Below are 20,135 nucleotides of genomic sequence, written 5' to 3'. Positions count from 1 at the left end.
GCCAACTAATGACTTCCCTAAAAGACAACCAACTTTTCTTCGAATGTTTCTTCTTTCTACAGGGAATATGCTCTCTCGGGGTTGGTCATTCACCACTCCTGGTAGTGTAGCAGGAATGAAAGGCTCATGTATCATCATCCCTTGCACATTCACCTACAGTACCTCCCAGCCTTCTGACCTCCAAGTTATCTGGTATTTGTACCAGAGCAATGGGTACCCAGAGGTATACAACCAAAGAGGAAATGATGTTATTAGTGAGTTCAGAGGGGAAACCAGCTTGATGGGATCTGTGAGTGACAGGAATTGTAGTCTTAAGATCAAGAGGCTGGAAATGTCACACAATCAGAAGCGTCTCTACCCATGGATAGATAAGAACCTCATCACTTCCTACCACACCACTGGCGACTCATTTCACGACAAAACCACTCAGCTCATTGTGTCAGGTAAGCATTTATCCAACTCCCATTGGTCTTAGCTCCCACTAAGACCAATGGGAGCTTTCTTTCCATATCCAAATGCACATCAGGATATACCACAAGAGCTACTGTGGAGAAAGAATTTATCTCAAGTCTGTGTTTGCAGTCATTAATATGAGGTTTTCTTACCTCTGGAACAGAAACCAAACATTACAGTTTCACATTGGCTCTCTATTTTTGCTTTTGATTTCATAGATCATGCACAGGAGCCACAGCTGAGCATCATCGGTATCCCCAGGGTGGGAGAAGAGAGCAGAGTGTCCTGCAGTGTGCGTCACACATGTTTGTCTGCTCCTCCCACCCTCACCCTCAGTGGTATACCTGGAACAGACCAGACTGTGGACACTCTGGTATCTGAAGGGATGTGGGAAAGAACGGTGGCACGAACCTGGACTGTAGAAGAAGAGCATCAGAGTGTCAAGTGCGATGTATCCTACCCAGGTGGTCAGAAAGCCTCAAGTGAGCGCCAACTGAATGTTGAATGTGAGTACAATATGAGTTGTGTTCGTGTGTATTTACTATAGACCATCTTATTAGGTGCAGACTGCTAGTCCTGGATTGGACCCTCTTGTTGCCTTCAGATCTACTCTTCCTCTTCCTCGAAACATTCCTCAGAGATCCATATTGAAGATGACATCACTCAGTTGCCCCAGATTTGTCCATTCAGTCCATTATATGAATCGCCTTTTCCGCAACATCAGAAAGGTGCTATATTGGATTGAGATCTGGTGACTGTGGAAGCCATTTTAGTGCAGTTGACTCATTGTCAGGTTAAAGAAATCAGTTTTTGATGATTCTTCTCATTCATTTCCTCACTAGATATTTTCTCTTTTTTGGACCATTCTCTGTGAACCCTAGAGATGGCTGTGCATGAAAATCCCAGTAGATCAGACAGTTTCTAAAATAGCCAGACAGGCACATCTGGTATCTCAAAATCTACATGCCTGAATACAATTTGTTGCTGCCATGTGATTGGCTGATTCGATAATCATGACAGCTAGCAGTTGAACAGCTGTACCTAATACAATGGTCAGTGGAATAAAATGCCCCTTTGCTTTCATCTTTACTGTCACATTTCTGCTCAGGTCCGTATGAAGAAATCAAGATGACCGAACCGCCCAGCAAGACCATAGAGGGTGTAGCTAAGAGTGTCATTTGTGCCGTTTCCTACAAGTGCAAGAAGAATAAACCAGCCATCGTGTGGAACTACGAAGACATGCAGAGTTCATTAAAAACCAAAATGATCTCCAGAGATACGTACAACACGGTGTCAAATTTGACCTTTATTGGTGCTCTGGGGGATGATGGTAAATCTTTGACATGCACTGCTCAGTTTAGAACTGGGGAGACCTCCGACTCTGCAACTCTCCATATAAAAAGTGAGTTTTGTCACACACAGTTATTAGGTTGATGCTTTAGATGATAAGATATGCTTATTAGTTTTCTGATAGAGAGGTACGTTGACAGAACTCTCATATCTATCTGATACATATGAAGATAGTTAGCTTAGCTTAGCACAAAGGCTTGAAAGAAGATGAGGCAAGAAGCCTGGATCTGTCCAATAGTAACAAAATCTACCTTCTCAAGCTCACTGAGGGCTGAGTTATGGACTCCCAAAGTAGTTTTCAAGGTCTTGCCTGTTGACACTGAAAATCAATTGTGTTTAAAGCCAAGTACAATAGATATACCAAAAGCTGGCTGTTGTAGAGAAAGAGAAAGACTAGGAGATGGGCTACAACAGTCTTTTAAAAGAGATATTTTAAAGACATGAAAACTGTCAATGTGCGAAGTGACTGCTCTTTGTAAAATTTTGGGGCACAGTTTCTCAGTTCCTGAATTCCTATTTCTTAGTATTTTCATTATCAGTTATGCATAACATTTAGCTGTATGACTCATGCACAAGTGTGATTCATTACTTTAATAAAGATTACAGCATGTTTTATTTATTTTTGGCTGTAATACCAAGAACTAAACTCAATTCAAGTCAAACGCCAGAAAGGAAAACCAAATTTCCTTGAAACCAACCCAACAGAAGAAGTAAAACAAACCTTTCCCTCTGTGCTGCCCAAATCTGTAACTACTTTTAGTATGGCTTCTATTTATTCAGAATCCTATTAATAGGAATAACATTTTGGAATAATTAAATCTAAATTGCATGCTTTATAAATGTGGTGTCCGTTGCTTTGTGCTGCGAAACAGTTAAAGGAACTGAGCTTCTCTTAAACGTGATTGTACAATGTTCACACAGTCAAAAATAAGTAGAAAAAAGAGGGTGTCAATGAGAAATGTACGGCTCATCTCTTCTAATACATCTTCACACAGCTGCCTATTGAAGGTGTGAAGTGGGTGTAATTGACGCCTAGTTGGTTTTGGAAAGTTACGCTTCATAAGCGACACAGACAGCTGCTCTCTTGACGTCAAAAATGTGGGTTTTTGAAGGTAACCAACCATGTTACGTACAGTGTGGAGAGACCATAAGTCCGGCTTAAATAGTACCTGTTCTACCCACACAGAAAAACCCCATAAAAGTTGTCTTTTCGTAAACTTTTTGGATAAAACGTGTTCAGTTGTGAGCTGTTGAGCTGCTGCTTCAGTCTAACTGTCATCTGACTCTCCAGGAAGTGAATAAGAATTATCCCAACATATCAAACTGTAATGATTAGATAACGTTTAATGATATAATTAATCGCCAGCTGTCATTTTTTTCCTCAGAATACGTGAAACCAGTTGAAGATCCTCATGAAAATGACAGTGGGTGCTCTTCTCTCAAAACTCTCCATTTTTTCACGTTAGACGATTGGCTTTGGCATCAAGTTGTAGCTTTTCTCTCTCTTTGCAGCGTTCCATGTTCTGGCTGCTGACGTCCCCTTCAGATTCAGTGCCCTGACCCGCTCCTGTGTGGTGATTCCCTGCAGTTTCCAGTATGAAGAGGACATCCCTCTGACCCGTGGCATCTGGTCCAAAAAGACGGGGGGCATTGTCTTCCATAATGGCCAGAGCAATGTCATTGACCACTTTAAGGGCCGAACCAAAATACTGGGTGATCTGAATGAAGGGAACTGCTCACTGGAGATCGATGACATCAAACCCTTTGACAACGGGCCCTTCTGCTTCCACGCAGAGAGAGGTCATGACAAATACAGATTCAACAACAGCTGTGTGTTTATTGTCATGAAAGGTTTGGATTTCGATTATTCGTATGTGCCACGCAATTCGTCTGTTTTATGGTTATTTTTTTTCGATGTATATCAAGACTCTGCTCTGTGTCTTCCATACTCAGCTTCCCCAGAAAAGCCAGTGATGACCTCAGTTCCAGCAGAAGTGGATGCTGGTTCAACTGTAACTGTCTCATGTTCTGTTGCACACACGTGTCCGTCGCACCCCCCCGTCTTCTCATGGAGTGTCCCAGACCTCAGCAGTGAGATTTCACACACCCTGAGATCGCGAGGCATCTGGGAGACCAAATCCACCATTACTTTCATGGTCGCTCCAGGAGACGGAGTCAGAAGCCTGACCTGTACTGCCACCTTTTGGCGTGACAAGCAACAAGCAGGCACAGTGAAGCTGAATGTGAAAGGTTAGAGCACACACTTGATCTAGCATGTCAAACACTCAGTTGCCTGTTTTGTTTTGTTCTTTTATTATACTTGCATGGACCTAAATTGTTCCATTCCTGCATATCCAGGATCACTGATGCACCAGCTGAGAAGTTCTCTTCCAGTGTCTGTTCCAGTCTCACTTGTAGTCTTGATCATCATCACCTTAGCTGTAGTGTCTGGAGTGTTCATGTGCAAGAAAAGGTAGAGCAAACTTGTTTCAATTTAAAATGTGTCATTACATTTGTAGTATCAAATGAAATGATGCTTGTCTATTTTTAGAAAGATTTATTAGCTTACTTTGACTTTAGAGTTAAAAATATGTATTAACAGCACATTTTTTTCCCCCAGGAAACACACTGATGTGCTGACACCACCGCCTCGACCAGAGAAAAGGCATGTATTTAAATCTAAACGTGCATAACGGTGAAATATTTCAGTCAGGAGCTCTCGTGTCTCAGAAATTACAGTTTATTACAACAAACTCGGCTCTCCTGAAGGTGTTTTCTAAGAATTCGAGTTATTTAAAAGTAAATATCAGCCTCTGTTGTTTTCACAGGAGGTCACTGTGGGACAGATTGTCAAGGTAAGCTTCATTACAAATTGCATCTGGTGAGCTACATTCTGCATATAGCCTTTTTTTAAACCTTGTCTTACTTTTGAAAAATGATCTAAAATTGTCTAGGAGATTCCCTGAAGAGAGGGAGAGACCTCCGAGGCCAGAAAAACGGTACGTCATCAGACTGCCAGCTTCTTTTGGTCAAATGCAGTGGTACCATACTTGCAAATAATCATGTTCTTTCCAAACAGGAAGTCCATGTGGAGCCGATTTAACCGGTAAGAAAGCCTAAATGCATGTAAACATTTACTTTTAATTACATGCCTTATGTATATAACGCTACCTTTTTTTAGGAGAGCACAGGATGATCGCGTTGAATGGCGCAATGAGAGGTCGCCAAGGTAAATTGGATTTGATCATTCCTACTGTTAACATTCCTGTTCAGCAGTTTCATATTTAATTGGTTGTCCTCTTATAGGAAGTCATTCTGGAGCAGATTTTCAAGGTAACATTTTTTTTGATCTTTCTGTTATATGACTTTATATGAAATATCAGATATTAATTGAAGCTGTCAGAAAATATAAATTAAATGTTTATCACCTTTGCAGACACCAGGGCAACACTGCGAACATCAGCGTTGGCTATTTGTGAGTGTTTATCTGGATCCTTCCACTGTATCACACGATTCTACTGCAACAACAAGCAACAGACCAAAGCTGACTTTGTGTGATTCTTTTCTTCTCCCACAGAAGCAACACCAACACTGTAATGTGTGACCCTCATGTCGACAAACCACGCTTTCCATCCCCAAAGGAGTGAGTTTTCTTATCACAGCTGTGCTCCGTTAAACATCGTGCCATTGTGTTTCACTGAGCTGTGTATTAATCGTCTGCTTTCCTGTTTGTTCTGTTTCATCCAGTAACCGGAGGCGGCCTCACCCTTATTAGCTTGGTTAGTATAGTGCTGTTGTGTGGTGAGTGGTAAACCACGAATCATGTGGTAAAAGGCTTTTGTTCTACATTTTAGGAAGTTGCCTTGTTAGTTTCTTTTCCTCCGCTTAGTAATATGCTTAAACTATTAACCTTCTGAAAGCTGTTTCTTTATTCTGCTCCTTGCTTTTCATTCAGAACAGTATAAAGTCCTGTATGAAGATGTAGAGAGAACTCAAAAATGTCTCATATGCAGCATAATACAAACAAAAGTTGAATTTCTGCATTCAGGTGTGACCAATAAAATATGGCCTGCAGTTCAGCGAAAAAAATCTCTGGTGCAAGCACTTTATTTTTCACTTTTAAACTTAAACTTAAACTTTATTTATTTGTATAGCACTTTCATGCAGAACAACACAAAGTGCTTCACAAGAATTAAAAACAAAGAAGACAATAAATAAATACAAAAACAACCTCACACACCCACACAACATGACATCATGAAGAATTTGACATGTAGAAGAAAGTGATTCTGAAGAAATAATTTAAGCTTAGATTTGTTTAATTACCTCCGCCAGGAGGTTATGTAATCATCGGAGTTTGTTTGTTTGTCTGTTTGTCTGTTAACAGCATAACTCAAAAAGTCATGGACGGATTTTCACCAAATTTTTTACAGAATGTCCGGAAGAGCAAAAGTAACAATCGATTAGATTTTGGAGGTGATCCGGATCACCGTCTGGATCCAGGATTTTTTTGAAGGACTCTGTACAATTGAGAGATGGCCACCAGATATTTATAGTTAATTAATTTCCTAAGTTGGTGCTAAGTTGAGATCTTTTGTGTTTGGATTGGTGTAGCCACCAGAGATGAACTTGATAGGTAAAGAGCGAAAATTCAAATTAAGAGCTGGCCAGGGTCCGACAGGCCACTAACCCCAGAATCCCAGTTGACTTCTTGGCCATCCAGACATAAAACTACCAGCTAGCACTATTTCAGTTCCCAACACAACCAAAGAAAACTGTTATGAACTGAAAGGTAAGTTCTCATCATCTCAATGTGTAAAAACACATCCAAGGTAAACGCAAAGATTTCATAAAAAGACGCCCGTCTTTGCACGTCGTTGTCACCCACTGCTTTTCTGTGCAGCTCATTTGAAGGTCAGTGTGTTGGCTCTGGTTCTACACTCTGCCTAACCGCCAACTTATCCGAAAATGGGCAAAAAGGTGGAGTGTGAGTGACGCTGAGGCAGGCCAGGCAAATACCTCTAGGCTAAGCTGCCTCACCTTTAATTAATGCAAAATTTTTATCCTTAAAAAAAATCTAAATTCCTGAGTTACATAACAATTCATGACATGTACAGTTATCACGAATGTTGAAATAAACTACAGAGACCAGGACAGCTTTTTGTATCAGGCTGTAAAAATGTTTGATGGAGATTGACTCACTGTTGGAGCGAATCAATCTAAAGCGGATGTTGGACAAAGTGGAGTTTTTGGCAGTTCACTTCACCTTTATCAGATGGAAACATCGGGTAAAGGTGTAGATGACTCACATTCTCTGTGGCTAACTGCCATTTGTCACTTAGCTGATGATTGGATTTAATTTGATATTTACCTTTAATGTCTGGAAGCAGCGATGAAGGAATACTAAATGAGTAAACATTTCTGCCAGCAGAATTTGGTGTTTTGTTCTGAGGAGAGTTCTTATCACTGCATCCATAATGGTGTGTATATGCTTCTACACTCACTCTGAGCTATTCAGTGGGAAAACTTGAGCAACATTTATTATTTCAATCTTTTTGAAGGGACTAAAAGCAGGGGTGGAAGACTTTACAAAAAAAACAGAATCTGATTCAGCAGAACTTTATTTTCCTTTATATCAATAACATCAAAGCATTGTTTCCAAATTTCTAGATACAAAAGGTGTCGGTCATTAACAGCACTCACAACCACAAATTTGCATCAGTATATCTTCTACTTTTCCCTTGTTTTAACTATTAAACAAAGCCAAACAGAAATACAAACAGCGCTGTTATTCACAATTCTATGCAAGACAGTTGCTGTTAGATATATAGACAGCATAAAACTATGTCAAAAATTAAAAAAGTGAGCCAATTAGAAACTACATGTTGCAGGAGACAGGAAAACACTATTCTGTTTTTTTGCTTTCTAAATTTCTACTTTCTCACATGTCTGAAACAGTAACAAAGCTGGTTTAAGCACTATGAGGTTGTGCACAGATGAGAAGAAGAACTAAGAAAACGAGACCAACGAGACCAGCGGTGCCACCAACAGCAGAATGCCAGCAGTTGTACTGGTGGCACTGTTGCAGAAGTTGCCCTGGCAGCAGCTGATGGTGTCCTTTATAATGCCCATCGCCTCAGCATATTGGACACTTGCACATACCACCTTCGAAGCACAGCCCTTCACTGTCACGGCCTTCCCTCCTGTATCCCCTGTCAGAATGATACCAATGTTAGTGTTCCAGCTTCAACCTGTGATAAATGTGCTAGAGTCACTAAACATTCCTCTGAGAGGAGGAAATATGTGGATCACATCGTAGACACTACAAGCTGTAGGGCTGTTACCTGTTGCTGAGATGCAGTAGTCCTCGTCCCCCACACAGTTCAGAGTTGCAGTGCACGATTGTGCATCACAGTAGAAGCATTTCTTGCCATTTTGGGAAGATTGGCTGACATCTGTGAAACAGAATGTTTAATATTTGGAGAAGAAAAGGGAGCTACTAACCAAGCATATAAAAATGGCATCTAAATGCAAAGACTTCTGTCATTGGTTTGTTTGTAGAGTCACTGTTATCAAATAAAATTTAGATTTCCAATGCAGGAAATGTTTGTTATATTTACAGTGTGTGACTATGAGAAGCTGAGTTTACAGTTTGGGTTGCCACACCCTTCAGATCCTCTGTCAAAGAGGATCCTGATTGGTCTTGTTTCTCTGACAGTATTTGCTCTGTACAGTCAATCAAACCACACTCTTAATATATATGGTAGTTTCAACATACAAAACATGACAATTTTACCTAGTACTTACTCTGAAGGCAGTCATAAGGTTTGTGTAGTTTTTTGTCATGCAACAAAGTGCCAGTTATGAAAAAACAAACAAATAAATAGATGCAACAATAGGTGCAATAGATGCACATATATCAACAGACATGAGGTAAGTTACCCGGGGCAGGTTGAGTGTTGCAGAGATTGGTGGTGCAGCACTTGCTGGCAAATTCAGCCTTTGAGATTCCAAAGTTGACTGACCCTTCGACACATTCTGCAGGCAGCAGACAGGCTTTCAAGGCCTGATCAGAGAGTTCTGAACTTCCTGCAAAAAAGAGTGGCAGCTGTAAACTGAGCCAGTGCCAAGAAATAACAAAACCAGGGAAGTACCAACTAACAAACCTTCATATGACACGACTCTCATCGCACCACACTGTTGACTCTGTAGAGGACATTCTACAGTGTTGTTGCAGGTTCCAGAGTTACCCGTTAAACACTGATAACATTTCAGGGTGGAGGCTGATGAAACACAAGATAAGGTAAATCAACTTCACTTGTATCGGGTAACACATTAACTCTGAAGTGAATGAATCAGATTTTTAAATACAACTGCAAATATAAGCTAACATATGCCAGCTGCAATTCTGATGTGTTTCCTGAAGCATGTAGCTTGTGCTCAACTTAAATTGTCTGTGAAAAAGCTGCAAACTTGTAAAAGAAAAGTAAAAAACACGCAGCATTTATGCTGGATTTAAATAAACCATGTCTCTAACAGTGTTTGAAAAGGCCAAAGTACTGGAGAGAAAAGTAAAACAACAAGAAAGAAAATAGATAACAGAATAAAAACTTGCCTTTGGGGAGAAGCACAATCCCAAGGATCAGCACAAGGAGATGCATTTTTGATGGTGGGAAACAAGTGAGATTTAGTTTGATCTCTTCGGGCTATAAGAAGCTGTCCTGAGAAGGGGTTGTCTCCACTCTCAGACCACACCCTCATTTCGTTAACGGAGAGGAAATGTGACTTTAACAAAAGCCTTAAACAACCTTGTTTTTCTTTTTTTTTCTTTTTAAAAAAATATCCATATTTTTGCTTTCTACTTTATTTTCATTCCATATTTAACAATTTAACAGTGCAAGCTGACATCTCTTTTTTGGTTGGCAAAAAATAGCAACTTCTCTTTGCACTGGAGTTTTTCATCTGTTGGCTGCAAGGTCAGACTGTCAGCTGGACCTCAAATCAAAAGTCTCAAAGCTCACAGGTTTGCTTCGTACAGAGTTACACATTTATTAGTTTGTAAAGTTTCATTGAATTGATTTCATTTTTTTCTTTCAAATAATTAACAATCAGAGAAAAGCTGTATTAGTCCATCATGAGTACTTTAAGTATGCAACCAACAATGTAATTGTTATTAATAGACCTGCCAGTTACTTTTCTTTGATAATCAACGGCTTATCAGTCATAAAGTAGTAGAGAATGTATTCACTATGCAGCCATGATTCAGTGAAGCACAAGATAACATATTCAGATTTCTTATCATTCTGAAAACCCCCAAAATGTTGACATGACTTACAAAGAATTCCTTTTGGAAACTGGTAAACAGTCCCATTTTAAAAGTTAGTAGTAGTCAAAGAAAAATGGGACTTCCGGTGACGCTGAAGCGAATGGCAGCCTAAAAACCCCGCTCCCAACCGGTTCGTTATTTTCCCTTGTTGAAGGACATTAAGATAAAAAACTGAACTGACATTTCACATGGAAAGGGACAAACAAAAAAACCTAAATGTAAACAAGCTTCAGGTCATGATAAGGGAGAGATATTCGAATAGACACACGGCGAGGAGGAAAGCTATGAGAGCAATGCCGGGGAAGTAGCTGGCCCGGTCATGCGGGTTATCTACAACGAGATCCCTGCGCTCAGGTGGGACCTTAAAACTGAAATGAGTGAATTCCGACTTTCCTTTCGCAGCGACATGAAGAAAGAGTTGAACGAGTCTCGAGGTGAAATCAACCGGAAACTCCAGGAAGCCACAGGTGAGCTACAGGCTACCATAGCACGAGTGGCGGAGGCAGAACAGCGCATCGGCGACATTGAAGAGTGGGACACGGCAGCGAAGGACGCTCTCACCCAGGCGCTAGAGAACCAAGAGGCTCTGCAGGCTAGGCTAACGGAGCTCGAAGCGCGCTCACGCCAGAATAATCTGCGCATATACGGAGTGCCGGAGGGATCAGAGGGGTCCAGCCTATCGGAGTTTGTAACGAAGCTGATAAAATCAGAACTCGGCCTGTCGGTCCCGGACATGGACCTCGGAATACAGCGCTGCCACTGAGCTCTCGCCCCAAAGCCTCCCCAAGACACACCGCCAAGATCATTGGTGATTTGCTTCCTCGAGTTCAGAGTGAAAGAGCAGGTATTGCATGCTGCATGGAGAAAGAAAGATGTTCGCTGTGAGGGGAAAGGGATTTATTATGATCAAGATTACCCTCCCGAGATAATAAAGAAAAGAAAAGCATATCGTTAGCCTAATAGCATAATTGCCTAAGTCATGTTTTGGCCTTCATGACTTAGGCAACTATGCTATTAGGCTAACGGTATGTGGGGATACTGAGAGAGCTCAAAGCCAAAGGAATCCGCTTCCAAACACCACATCCAGCTAAGTTGACGGTGTTTTTTGACAGCGGCACCCAAGTTTATGAGGGCGCTGCAGAGGCAATTAAAGACCTGAAGAAGAAGAGGACTCTCAATGGAAAACGTTAAGGAGCCAGACTCAGCTGTGGGGAGGCAGCGGAGACTGACAACGTGGGAGAAGACAGGTGGTGTCCGCCGCAGACAGGTAGTGGACCAAGGGCGGATAAGAGAGAGACTACGCGGCTTTCAGCGGGCACCGGGAGCATCGGCTGCAGTCGAGTGAAACACCTGAGCGTAAACAGCTCCACTCTATGATGGGGTAAGTGGCTGGAGCCATGTACCCCTATAGAAGGTAAACCCAGTGACTGTTAATTGAAATATCATCTGGGACTATTCCCATTTCCCATCAATTTTTATTGCTTTGATCTTAAATATGCAGATTTGCTGTTTTCTCATTGTCATGTAAGGTTGTTAATGTAAAAGTTAGCTCACAGAAGCACTGTCTGCTTTAAGCCTTATAGTTAGGTTTTTTTTAACAAAATGTCCAATGTCTGTTGGTTTCACAGGTATGGATTTGTTTTTGTTTATTTGAGTATGTAAATATAAATATGTTGTTCCAAAGATTTTGCTGGACAGAAGAAGCACTTGGCACTCTTTGAAGCTGGAAAAATGAATTGTTTCTTTTTTACTTTTGAAGTAAAAAATAATTTGCATATTTATACATTCTTAACTTGTTTAATTATAGAAAAGGAGATTTTAAGGGTTTGTGTGTACCAGTTACAAACACTGGGGAGATAAATTAAAATACACTAGCTGGTAACATTTACGTGCATTTAATTGTCTATTTGACTCAGCAGTAGTGCTTAGGTGTACCCTCGTAGCACATCAAATGGTTGTGAACATAATTTACATCAATTCTTGTATTCCGGTGTTGCCGACTCTGCTATTTGGTTTGGTAAATTAAGTGCGCCCCCCCCCCCCCCCCCCCAAGAGAAAAATTCACCAGCCGCCACTGGTTTTAGTTGAACTTCGGACTTGGAAGTCTTTGGTTTTGTTTTGTTGTTCAGTGTTCCTGTTTGAGATATCATGGGCAATGTTGCACAGGAGAACATAGGTTGAAAGGATTGTATGCATCATCAGGAATATAAGATAGTAACGCTAAATGTCAATGGGCTGCATAATCCAATTAAAAGGAGCAAAATTACAGCTAAAACGAAACGAGAAAAGTTACAGGCAATTTCTTTGGCTAGAGATGCTTCTGTCTTCTTTAAAACATGAAAAATTAAAAAAAACTTGGATTTCAAAATACCTATTATTCGTCTCATATATCAGGTCACAGGAGGAGGGTGGCCATACTGATCCACAATGCAGTAAATTTTGAATTTATTTCAGAAGTGAAAGACAAGGAAGGGAGATTTGTCTTGGTAAAGGGCAAATTAAACAATGAAGAAGTAACTTTACTTAATGTGTATGCCCCCAGGGAGTAAAAAAATGTTTTTAAGAAATTGTTTGAATTGATTGTTTTGGAAACACGGGGAATTCTAATTTATGGTCTTGATCTTAATGTCCAACTTCAACCTAAATTAGATACATCTAATCAGCGTCAAAAGAAAAGTCCAAATGCCATTCTCGTCCAGCGGATGCTTAAGGAACTGGGTCTAATTGATGTGTGGAGGGAGTCTCATCCGGGAGAAAAGCAATTCACCTATTATTCCTCATGCCACTCTGTATATTCGTGAATTGATTACTTGTTTATGTATAAATCAGACTGGCACAGAGTCAGGGATTGTAAAATAGGAATAAGGGACGTATGTGATCATTCAGGGGTATACCTCACCCTGCACCTAAGTAATCAACGGAAAAACACAATGGAGACTTAATACAAGCATTTTAAATGACAAAACAGTACAGAGCCAGATTCAGCAGGAATTTGAAACATATTTACAAAATAATGATAATGGAGAGGTGTCCCCAAACACATTATGGGACGCTGCAAAGGCAATCATTCGAGGTAAAATTATTGCCCTCACGGCTTTTAGGAAAAAGGAAAAACAGAGAAGACTTGTTGAACTACAACAGGAAATGAAGTCATTAGAAATTAGACCCATTGAAAAAAAGGAATCCTCAGATAGTAACTAGAATCAATAAAATTAAACAAGAAATAAATGATACTTATGATGAGGAAATTGAAAAACAACTTAAATTTACTAAACAAAGGTATTATGAGACAGGTTCTAGAGAAATGAAACTCCTTTCCTGGAGGATACAAAAGCAAAGGGGAAAGAATACAATTTATAAGATCAGGAACCCCAAGACACAAAAGGTTTGTAGCGACCCAGAGGATATTCAACGGGCTTTTGAACTATATTATAAAGACCTATATGCACAACCGGACTTGGCAGATATTACAATAATAGAGACTTTTTTAAATTCACGAGACCTACCATCTATAGGAGAACAACAGAATAAGGAAATTATGGCAGAGATAACAGCAGAAGAACTGAATAAAGCTATTTCAAGATTGAAAGCCAATAAGGCTCCGGAATCAGACGGATACCCGTCAGAATGGTACAAAACATTTAAACTTCAAATAATACCTGTGCTGCTTAATTGTTTTAACCATACATTGAGAACAGGGGAAGCCCCTCAATCATGGAAGGAAGCGGTTATTTCTATCATCCCGAAAGAAGGTAAAGATAAAAAGGAATGCAGCTCATACAGACCAATTTCAGTTTTGAATATAGATTATAAATTATTTGCTTCAATCCTATCTAAGAGATTGGAATCTAGTGTCCCGGAGCTGGTAGATTTAGACCAAACAGGCTTTGTATTAAATAGACAGACACAGGATAATTTAAGGAGAACACTTCAAGTGGTGAGTCATATTACATCAGAAAACATCAGTGAAATACTGGTTAGTCTAGACGCCGAAAAGGCTTTTGACTCAGTGGGTTGGGAATATCTGTACAAAGTACTTACAAGATTTGGCTTCAAAGATGATTCTATTAAATGTATTAGAGCATTATACTTCTCTCCAACAGCCAGGATCAAGGGTAGTGGACATGTGTCGCAAACCATATATTTGGAAAGAGGGACTCGCCAGGGCTGTCCCCTTAGTCCGACTTTATTTGCGTTTTTTATTGAACCCCTGGCCCAAGCAATTAGAGAGGACTCTGAGAAAAAAGGGATTACGATCAGAGGAGAGGAACATAAGACTTGCATGTTTGCAGATGATGTCCTGCTTTTTATTACAAGGCCTGACTCAAGCATTGCTAAATTGATGTCCCTCCTAAACAAATAGAACTCATACTCTGGATATAAGCTAAACATTCAAAAAACACAAACCCTCACATATAATTATACCCCCCACCCAGAAACAAAAAGGAAATATGATTTCAAATGGGATTTGCCCAAAATAAAAATACTTAGGAATAAACCTAACTAAAGACATGTCAAAACTTTTTGAAAGCAACTATGGCCCCATTAATGAAGCGATCAAATCTGACATTTCTAGATGGACCCTCCTCCCACTAGATATGAGTAATAGAATAGAAATGATTAAGATGAATGTGTTGCCACGACTTCTTTATCTCTTTCAGTCTCTCCCTTTGGAGGTACCTCAAAAACAATTTGATGAGTGGAATGTCTGGATCTCAAGGTTCATTCGGAACAATAGAAAACATAGGGTTCAATTCAAGATATTACATTTAAAAAAAGAGAAGGGAGGAAGAGCCTTACCATGCTTACAGGATTATTATTATGCCGAGCAATTGAAGCCCTTAATATACTGGTGCGCTCCAAATTATGAATCTGAATGGAAATTCTTAGAAATTTCACAGCTAAAAAGTCCAATATAATCTATAATAGGAAATAAAAGCCAAGCTGAAAAACATTATAACAGCTTAAATCAGTGGACTTTGTTCACCCTCAAGCTTTGGTTTAAGGTTTTGAGGAAGTTACAAATAGAGAATTTTGATTTTCATTGGTTAATTTTCATAGAATTTTTATTTATTATTACTTTTGTCAGATTCAAATTATTTCTGTGACCATTGTGGGTTTTTCTTTCATTAACAGAGGGGTACCAACAATTTTGTCCATGTGTGTAAGTCAGTGGGGAGACTCTACAATGATTTACGGTGCACCAAACAAAAGTGTTGATTAGAATTTGCTAAGGAATAAGATTTTCTCGACCTTGGTTCTGTCAGTGTTCTGCATAGTGGCACTAACTTATCATCATAGCTGCAAATCTGTTATCAACACAGGACTCGTCTCTCAGACTATTTCTGAGTTTAGAGTTAATTTTAAATGATTCTCTTTGTTGTGTCTTAAAAGCCTCTCATCTTCTCATGGAGTGTCCCAGACCTCAGCAGTGAGATTTCACACACCTTGACATCGTGAGGCATCTGGGAGACCAAATCCACCATTACTTTCATGGTTGCCTCAGGAGACGGAGTCAGAAATCTGACCTGTACTGCCACCTTTTGGCGTGACAAGCAACAAGCAGGCACAGTGAAGCTGAATGTGAAAGGTTAGAGCACACACTTGATCTAGCATGTCAAATACTCAGTTGCCTGTTTTTTTTAATTATGCTTGCATGGACCTAAATTGTTCCATTCCTGCATATCCAGGATCACTGATGCACCAGCTGAGAAGTTCTCTTCCAGTGTCTGTTCCAGTCTCACTTGTAGTCCTGATCATTATCACCTTAGCCGTAGTGTTTGCAGTGTTCATGTGCAGGAAAAGGTAGAGCAAACTTGTCTCAATTCAAAATATGCCAATACATTTGTAGTGTCAAATGAAATGATGCTTGTCTATTTTTAGAAAGATGCATTAGCTTATTTGGACTTTAGAGTTGAAAATATGTATTTACAGCACTTTTTTTTCTCTCCAGGAAACACACTGATGTGCTGACACCACCGCCTCGACCAGAGAAAAGGCATGTATTTAAATCTAAACGTGCATAACAGTGAAATATTTCAGTCAGGAGCTCTCGTGTCTCAGAAATTACAGTTTATTACAACAAACTCGGCTCTCCTAAAGGTGTTTTCTAAGAATTTGAGTTATTTAAATGTAAATATCAGCTTCTGTTGTTTTCACAGGAGGTCACTGTGTGACAGATTGTCAAGGTAAGCTTCATTACAAATTGCATCTGGTGAGCTACACTCTGCATATAGCCTGTTTTTATCCCCCGCCTCCACGAAGTGGAAAAGGGGATATAGGTTTGGCGTCCGTCCGTCCATGTGTCTGAGATGAAAGGGACAGCTTTTCTCGGAAACTATTACAGCTAGGATTACGAAATTTAGTGTGTAGCTTCACACCATGGACACCTTGATCGAGTTCGAAAATGAGACCTGTGCGATAATATTTAACAGAGTTATGGCCCTTTATCACTATTTTGGATATAGACTCATAGACATCACATGTGGCGGATATTGATGACCATGTCATACACTGTTTTCCAAACGCTACTGCTTCGCCATACTTTCACCTACAGACTTCATTTTAGTCTTTAAGAAAAGCCCCAACTCTCTTCTTTTCAGGCATGTACATATTGTGACGGTGGGATTTATGGTTTTCCATACAGGAGCCTCCAAAAACCCCTAGGTTGAGGAAAAAATCCCATGTTACAGCATGTGCTCCTCTGGTGTGTTTGTGGAGAGGGACAAAATCTGTCCGTTTTTTTTTTTTTTTTTAGCTTAAATCGCCATCCTGGCCAAACGGTACTTACTACAAGGACAATCCTTTCACAGACTATAGTAAAGACTCTCTACATTCATATGAGTCCGACATTATTCACCTGGCACATTGTTACATCACGCGCCCGCCCTTAATTGACGTGGGAACCTGAATCGCCCTCCTTAAGGCTCAATGCAAATTTATACCTTGTGCTGCTTCACACACAGCGATTTTAAAACTGCCGTTTCTCGGTCATTTTTCACTCTACAGCAACATTAAACATACCGACCTCTTCCGTGACTCATCCTGCCACTCACCATCCGGTTACTTTTGAGTTAGCATTCACGGTTAGCCCGTAATTAGCGACAGAACGCGACTGCAGCTGACAAGCTGTAAACTGCTGCAGGGGCGGCACTAGGTTTTCAGGACAGGGGGGGCTTAGCCCCCAGGAGATGCACACAATGTGAGTGAATGTTTAGTTTTACAGCTAACAATTTAGTGTGTAGCTTCACACCATGGACACCTTGATGAAGTTTGAAAATGAGACCTGTGCGATAATATTTAACAGAGTTATGGCCCTTGATCACTATTTTGGATATAGACTCATAGACATCACGTGTGGCGGGGGATATTGATGACCATGTTATCTTGTTAAAACTTGTCTTACTTTTGAAAAATGATCAAAAATGATTAGGAGATTCCCTGAACAGAGGGAGAAACCTCCGAGGCCGGAACAACGGTACGTCAGCAGACTGCCTGCGTCTTTTGGATAAATAATTTAATAATTTAAGGTTTGTTCATTTTTTTTCTCATGTAATCACAGGTCACACATGAGTTCACAGACCATCGGCAAGTCTAAAATCTGACAGTTCTTTGTGTGTTTTAGTTTCTGTCACTGACATATGGTATCATTTTGGCAACATTTTAAGAGATTAGAAAAACAGGCAATGATTCAATCAAGTTTTTAAAAAAATCTTTCACTTCTCTGTTTAAAAAAAAATGTTACTTGCCATTATTTATTACATTTAGTGGCTTTTTCTTAACAGAATCCACACTGTGGTCACATGATTTGCCTTTTTGCTTGTTTTATTTTGTGGAACAAACTAGCACACTGCACGGAGCAAATTGAGACTGTAACTGACCATTTTCCTTAAATTTGTTGCAGGATTTCCAAATGCAGTTCTTCAGGGACGTCTTGGGAAACATCACATACTTCTATTACCATATTTCTGTCATTTTATATTCAGTGCATGTGGGGTGGAGAGATGGTGCATTTAAACTTCATTTAGCTTCATTTCAATCAGGAAAGACTGAATAGAAAGAATGGCTTAGTGATCTATTGTACACGGTGTGCACAGTAAGGTAAAGATATGAGGAGTCCTTTGTGACTCGACCTCATGTTAAGGGCTGAGAGAGAGAGAGAGAGAGATCTGCCAATAATGTGTTGCCATGATAACGAATTTGCATCAAATATGATAATAAACACGATTTTCTTTCTCATTTTACCTCAATTGTTGGTGTTGTTTGGCAGTAGTTCTTTACAAGGCTTAAATGTACAACTACAATCAAACAAGAGAACTCACACCTTAAGGCTTCTGGGAAATGTATTTTTACATGGTGTCCATATTTTTCACTGTCACTCATTGGTAGGTGACTTTCTATTAGAAGTCTAAAAGCATTTCCAAAACAAAAATCTGTCTTTAAATGTCCAAAATTAACTAATGTGGCTGAATTCAAAGAATCACCAGACAAGTTTAGAATTACATCCAGTCTTGTGTTTCATTGGCTTCTTAACTACTGACTGAAAAGCTGCCAAAAAATGTAGAAATGGCAAAAAAAAAATCAACTGGATGTTTCCAAACTGCCACAAAATGTCCCTTCGCCCTCTTTTACTATTTTCTTAGTAGTGATGATAAACAAAAACACAATTAAAGATGTGGAAAAGCTAATCTAGACTCTAAAGAGACATCAACTATTAATAATCAATGGGGAGTTGTAATATTGCACAAAACTTAACCGATCAGTCCCACAACTTTATAACCACCTGCTGAAAATTGTGTTGGTCTCCCTCATGCCACTAAAAGTTCACAAGATCTGGAGAGTTTGAAGTCTGGGTCAATACAATACAATAAACATTCTTAATGTTTGCCTAAATCTAAGAACATCTAGAACTAAATTTCCATTCAATTGGCTCCTCTTCTGATCAAATTCACTTGCATGAGGCAAGAGTTGGTCACAATTTTACATACTTGTCAGATCACTTTGTGCTGTTTGTTTATTTGTTCACATACTTTACAGTTTTTCTCAATTGATAAGAGACTGTTCCTGAAAAATCGCACACATTTCCCAACACACTGCACACTATTTTTTTTATTTGAACACAATTCACAAAGCACTGCACACTTGTGTCAAAAGCGCATTTTATTGTCAAAATCTGGACTTTGTTTTCAAAATTAAGACACATGAAGAAAAACTCGGACACTGCACTGCTAAATACAAAACACTACCCTCTCACTGTGTTTTCACATGAAGTGTAAATAAAAAATGATACAGTCCTCAAAAATGGCAACTTAAACACAAATGCATGCTACAAATAAATCAGAGGGGGCCACTGCAGTGCTTGACTGTACAATACAAAACAAAAATAATGTCAGACAAAAAATAATACAGCACTGTATTGTACACAGTATAGCATGCAAATATTTACACCACATCTGCATTTATTCTTTCAGCCTGATCAGGCCACAGGACCTCAACAACATCACAAGTGTTACGGCTACCGGTATTGGTGTGCCGTCTGGTTTCTGGGTGGTTTTCTTTTGGGCCTTTGAGTGGGGAAATTACATGTGTGGGTCCAGCTGTGGTTGTCTGAGTCTCTCCAGGAACCCCAGCTGCCAGTCATTCTAGCTGATGACACCAGAGTTAATAACCTGCACAGCAACCTTGTTCTCCCCGCCTCCCGACCTTCCTGATTGGGCCACCCTCCAGCTCCCCTCCACCTCTGACCAACCAGACACAGCCATTGCCACATCTGCAGGCTATATGCCCACAATCATGCTGTTAGTTGGGGTGACTGGTATTTGTGACCAGTCCACCCTGGTGCCTCTCAGGCCTTGTCCACACATAGCCAGGTATTTTTAAAACCCAATATCAGCCCCCCTCCATTTAGGGAAAAAATCTGCAGCCACACGTCCCCGTTTTCTACAAAAATCTCCATCCACACATAACAGAATAAATGTAAATATATATCAAGCTTGTTGACGCTCGT

The 20,135-nt window shown here is 39.9% G+C and overlaps 2 protein-coding genes across 2 annotated transcripts; one reads left to right on the top strand and one right to left on the bottom strand.

Moving 5' to 3' along the window:
• Nucleotides 1-677: 677 nt before the first annotated feature.
• On the top strand, nucleotides 678-5,882 carry LOC110972124 (uncharacterized). The gene is made up of 15 exons (XM_051956498.1): nucleotides 678-959; nucleotides 1,562-1,855; nucleotides 3,189-3,227; nucleotides 3,316-3,654; nucleotides 3,757-4,053; nucleotides 4,162-4,276; nucleotides 4,424-4,468; nucleotides 4,632-4,658; nucleotides 4,758-4,802; nucleotides 4,883-4,909; nucleotides 4,985-5,032; nucleotides 5,110-5,136; nucleotides 5,240-5,278; nucleotides 5,381-5,446; nucleotides 5,551-5,882. The coding sequence occupies exons 1-15, from the start codon at nucleotides 839-841 to the stop codon at nucleotides 5,576-5,578; spliced, it is 1,557 nt and encodes a 518-aa protein (XP_051812458.1). The 5' UTR covers nucleotides 678-838; the 3' UTR covers nucleotides 5,579-5,882.
• Nucleotides 5,883-7,406: 1,524 nt separating this feature from the next.
• LOC127536603 (urokinase plasminogen activator surface receptor-like) lies at nucleotides 7,407-9,105 on the bottom strand (the record flags this gene model as incomplete). The annotated part of the gene is made up of 4 exons (XM_051957462.1): nucleotides 7,407-8,015; nucleotides 8,148-8,258; nucleotides 8,746-8,892; nucleotides 8,970-9,105. Coding segments are annotated over 4 exons (597 nt in total), but the record flags the coding sequence as incomplete, so codon positions are not given.
• Nucleotides 9,106-20,135: the final 11,030 nt, after the last annotated feature.

This window comes from Acanthochromis polyacanthus, chromosome 12 (assembly GCF_021347895.1).
Source record: "Acanthochromis polyacanthus isolate Apoly-LR-REF ecotype Palm Island chromosome 12, KAUST_Apoly_ChrSc, whole genome shotgun sequence".
NCBI classification, from domain to species: domain Eukaryota; kingdom Metazoa; phylum Chordata; class Actinopteri; family Pomacentridae; genus Acanthochromis; species Acanthochromis polyacanthus.
This window is presented reverse-complemented; position numbering and strand designations above follow the sequence as displayed.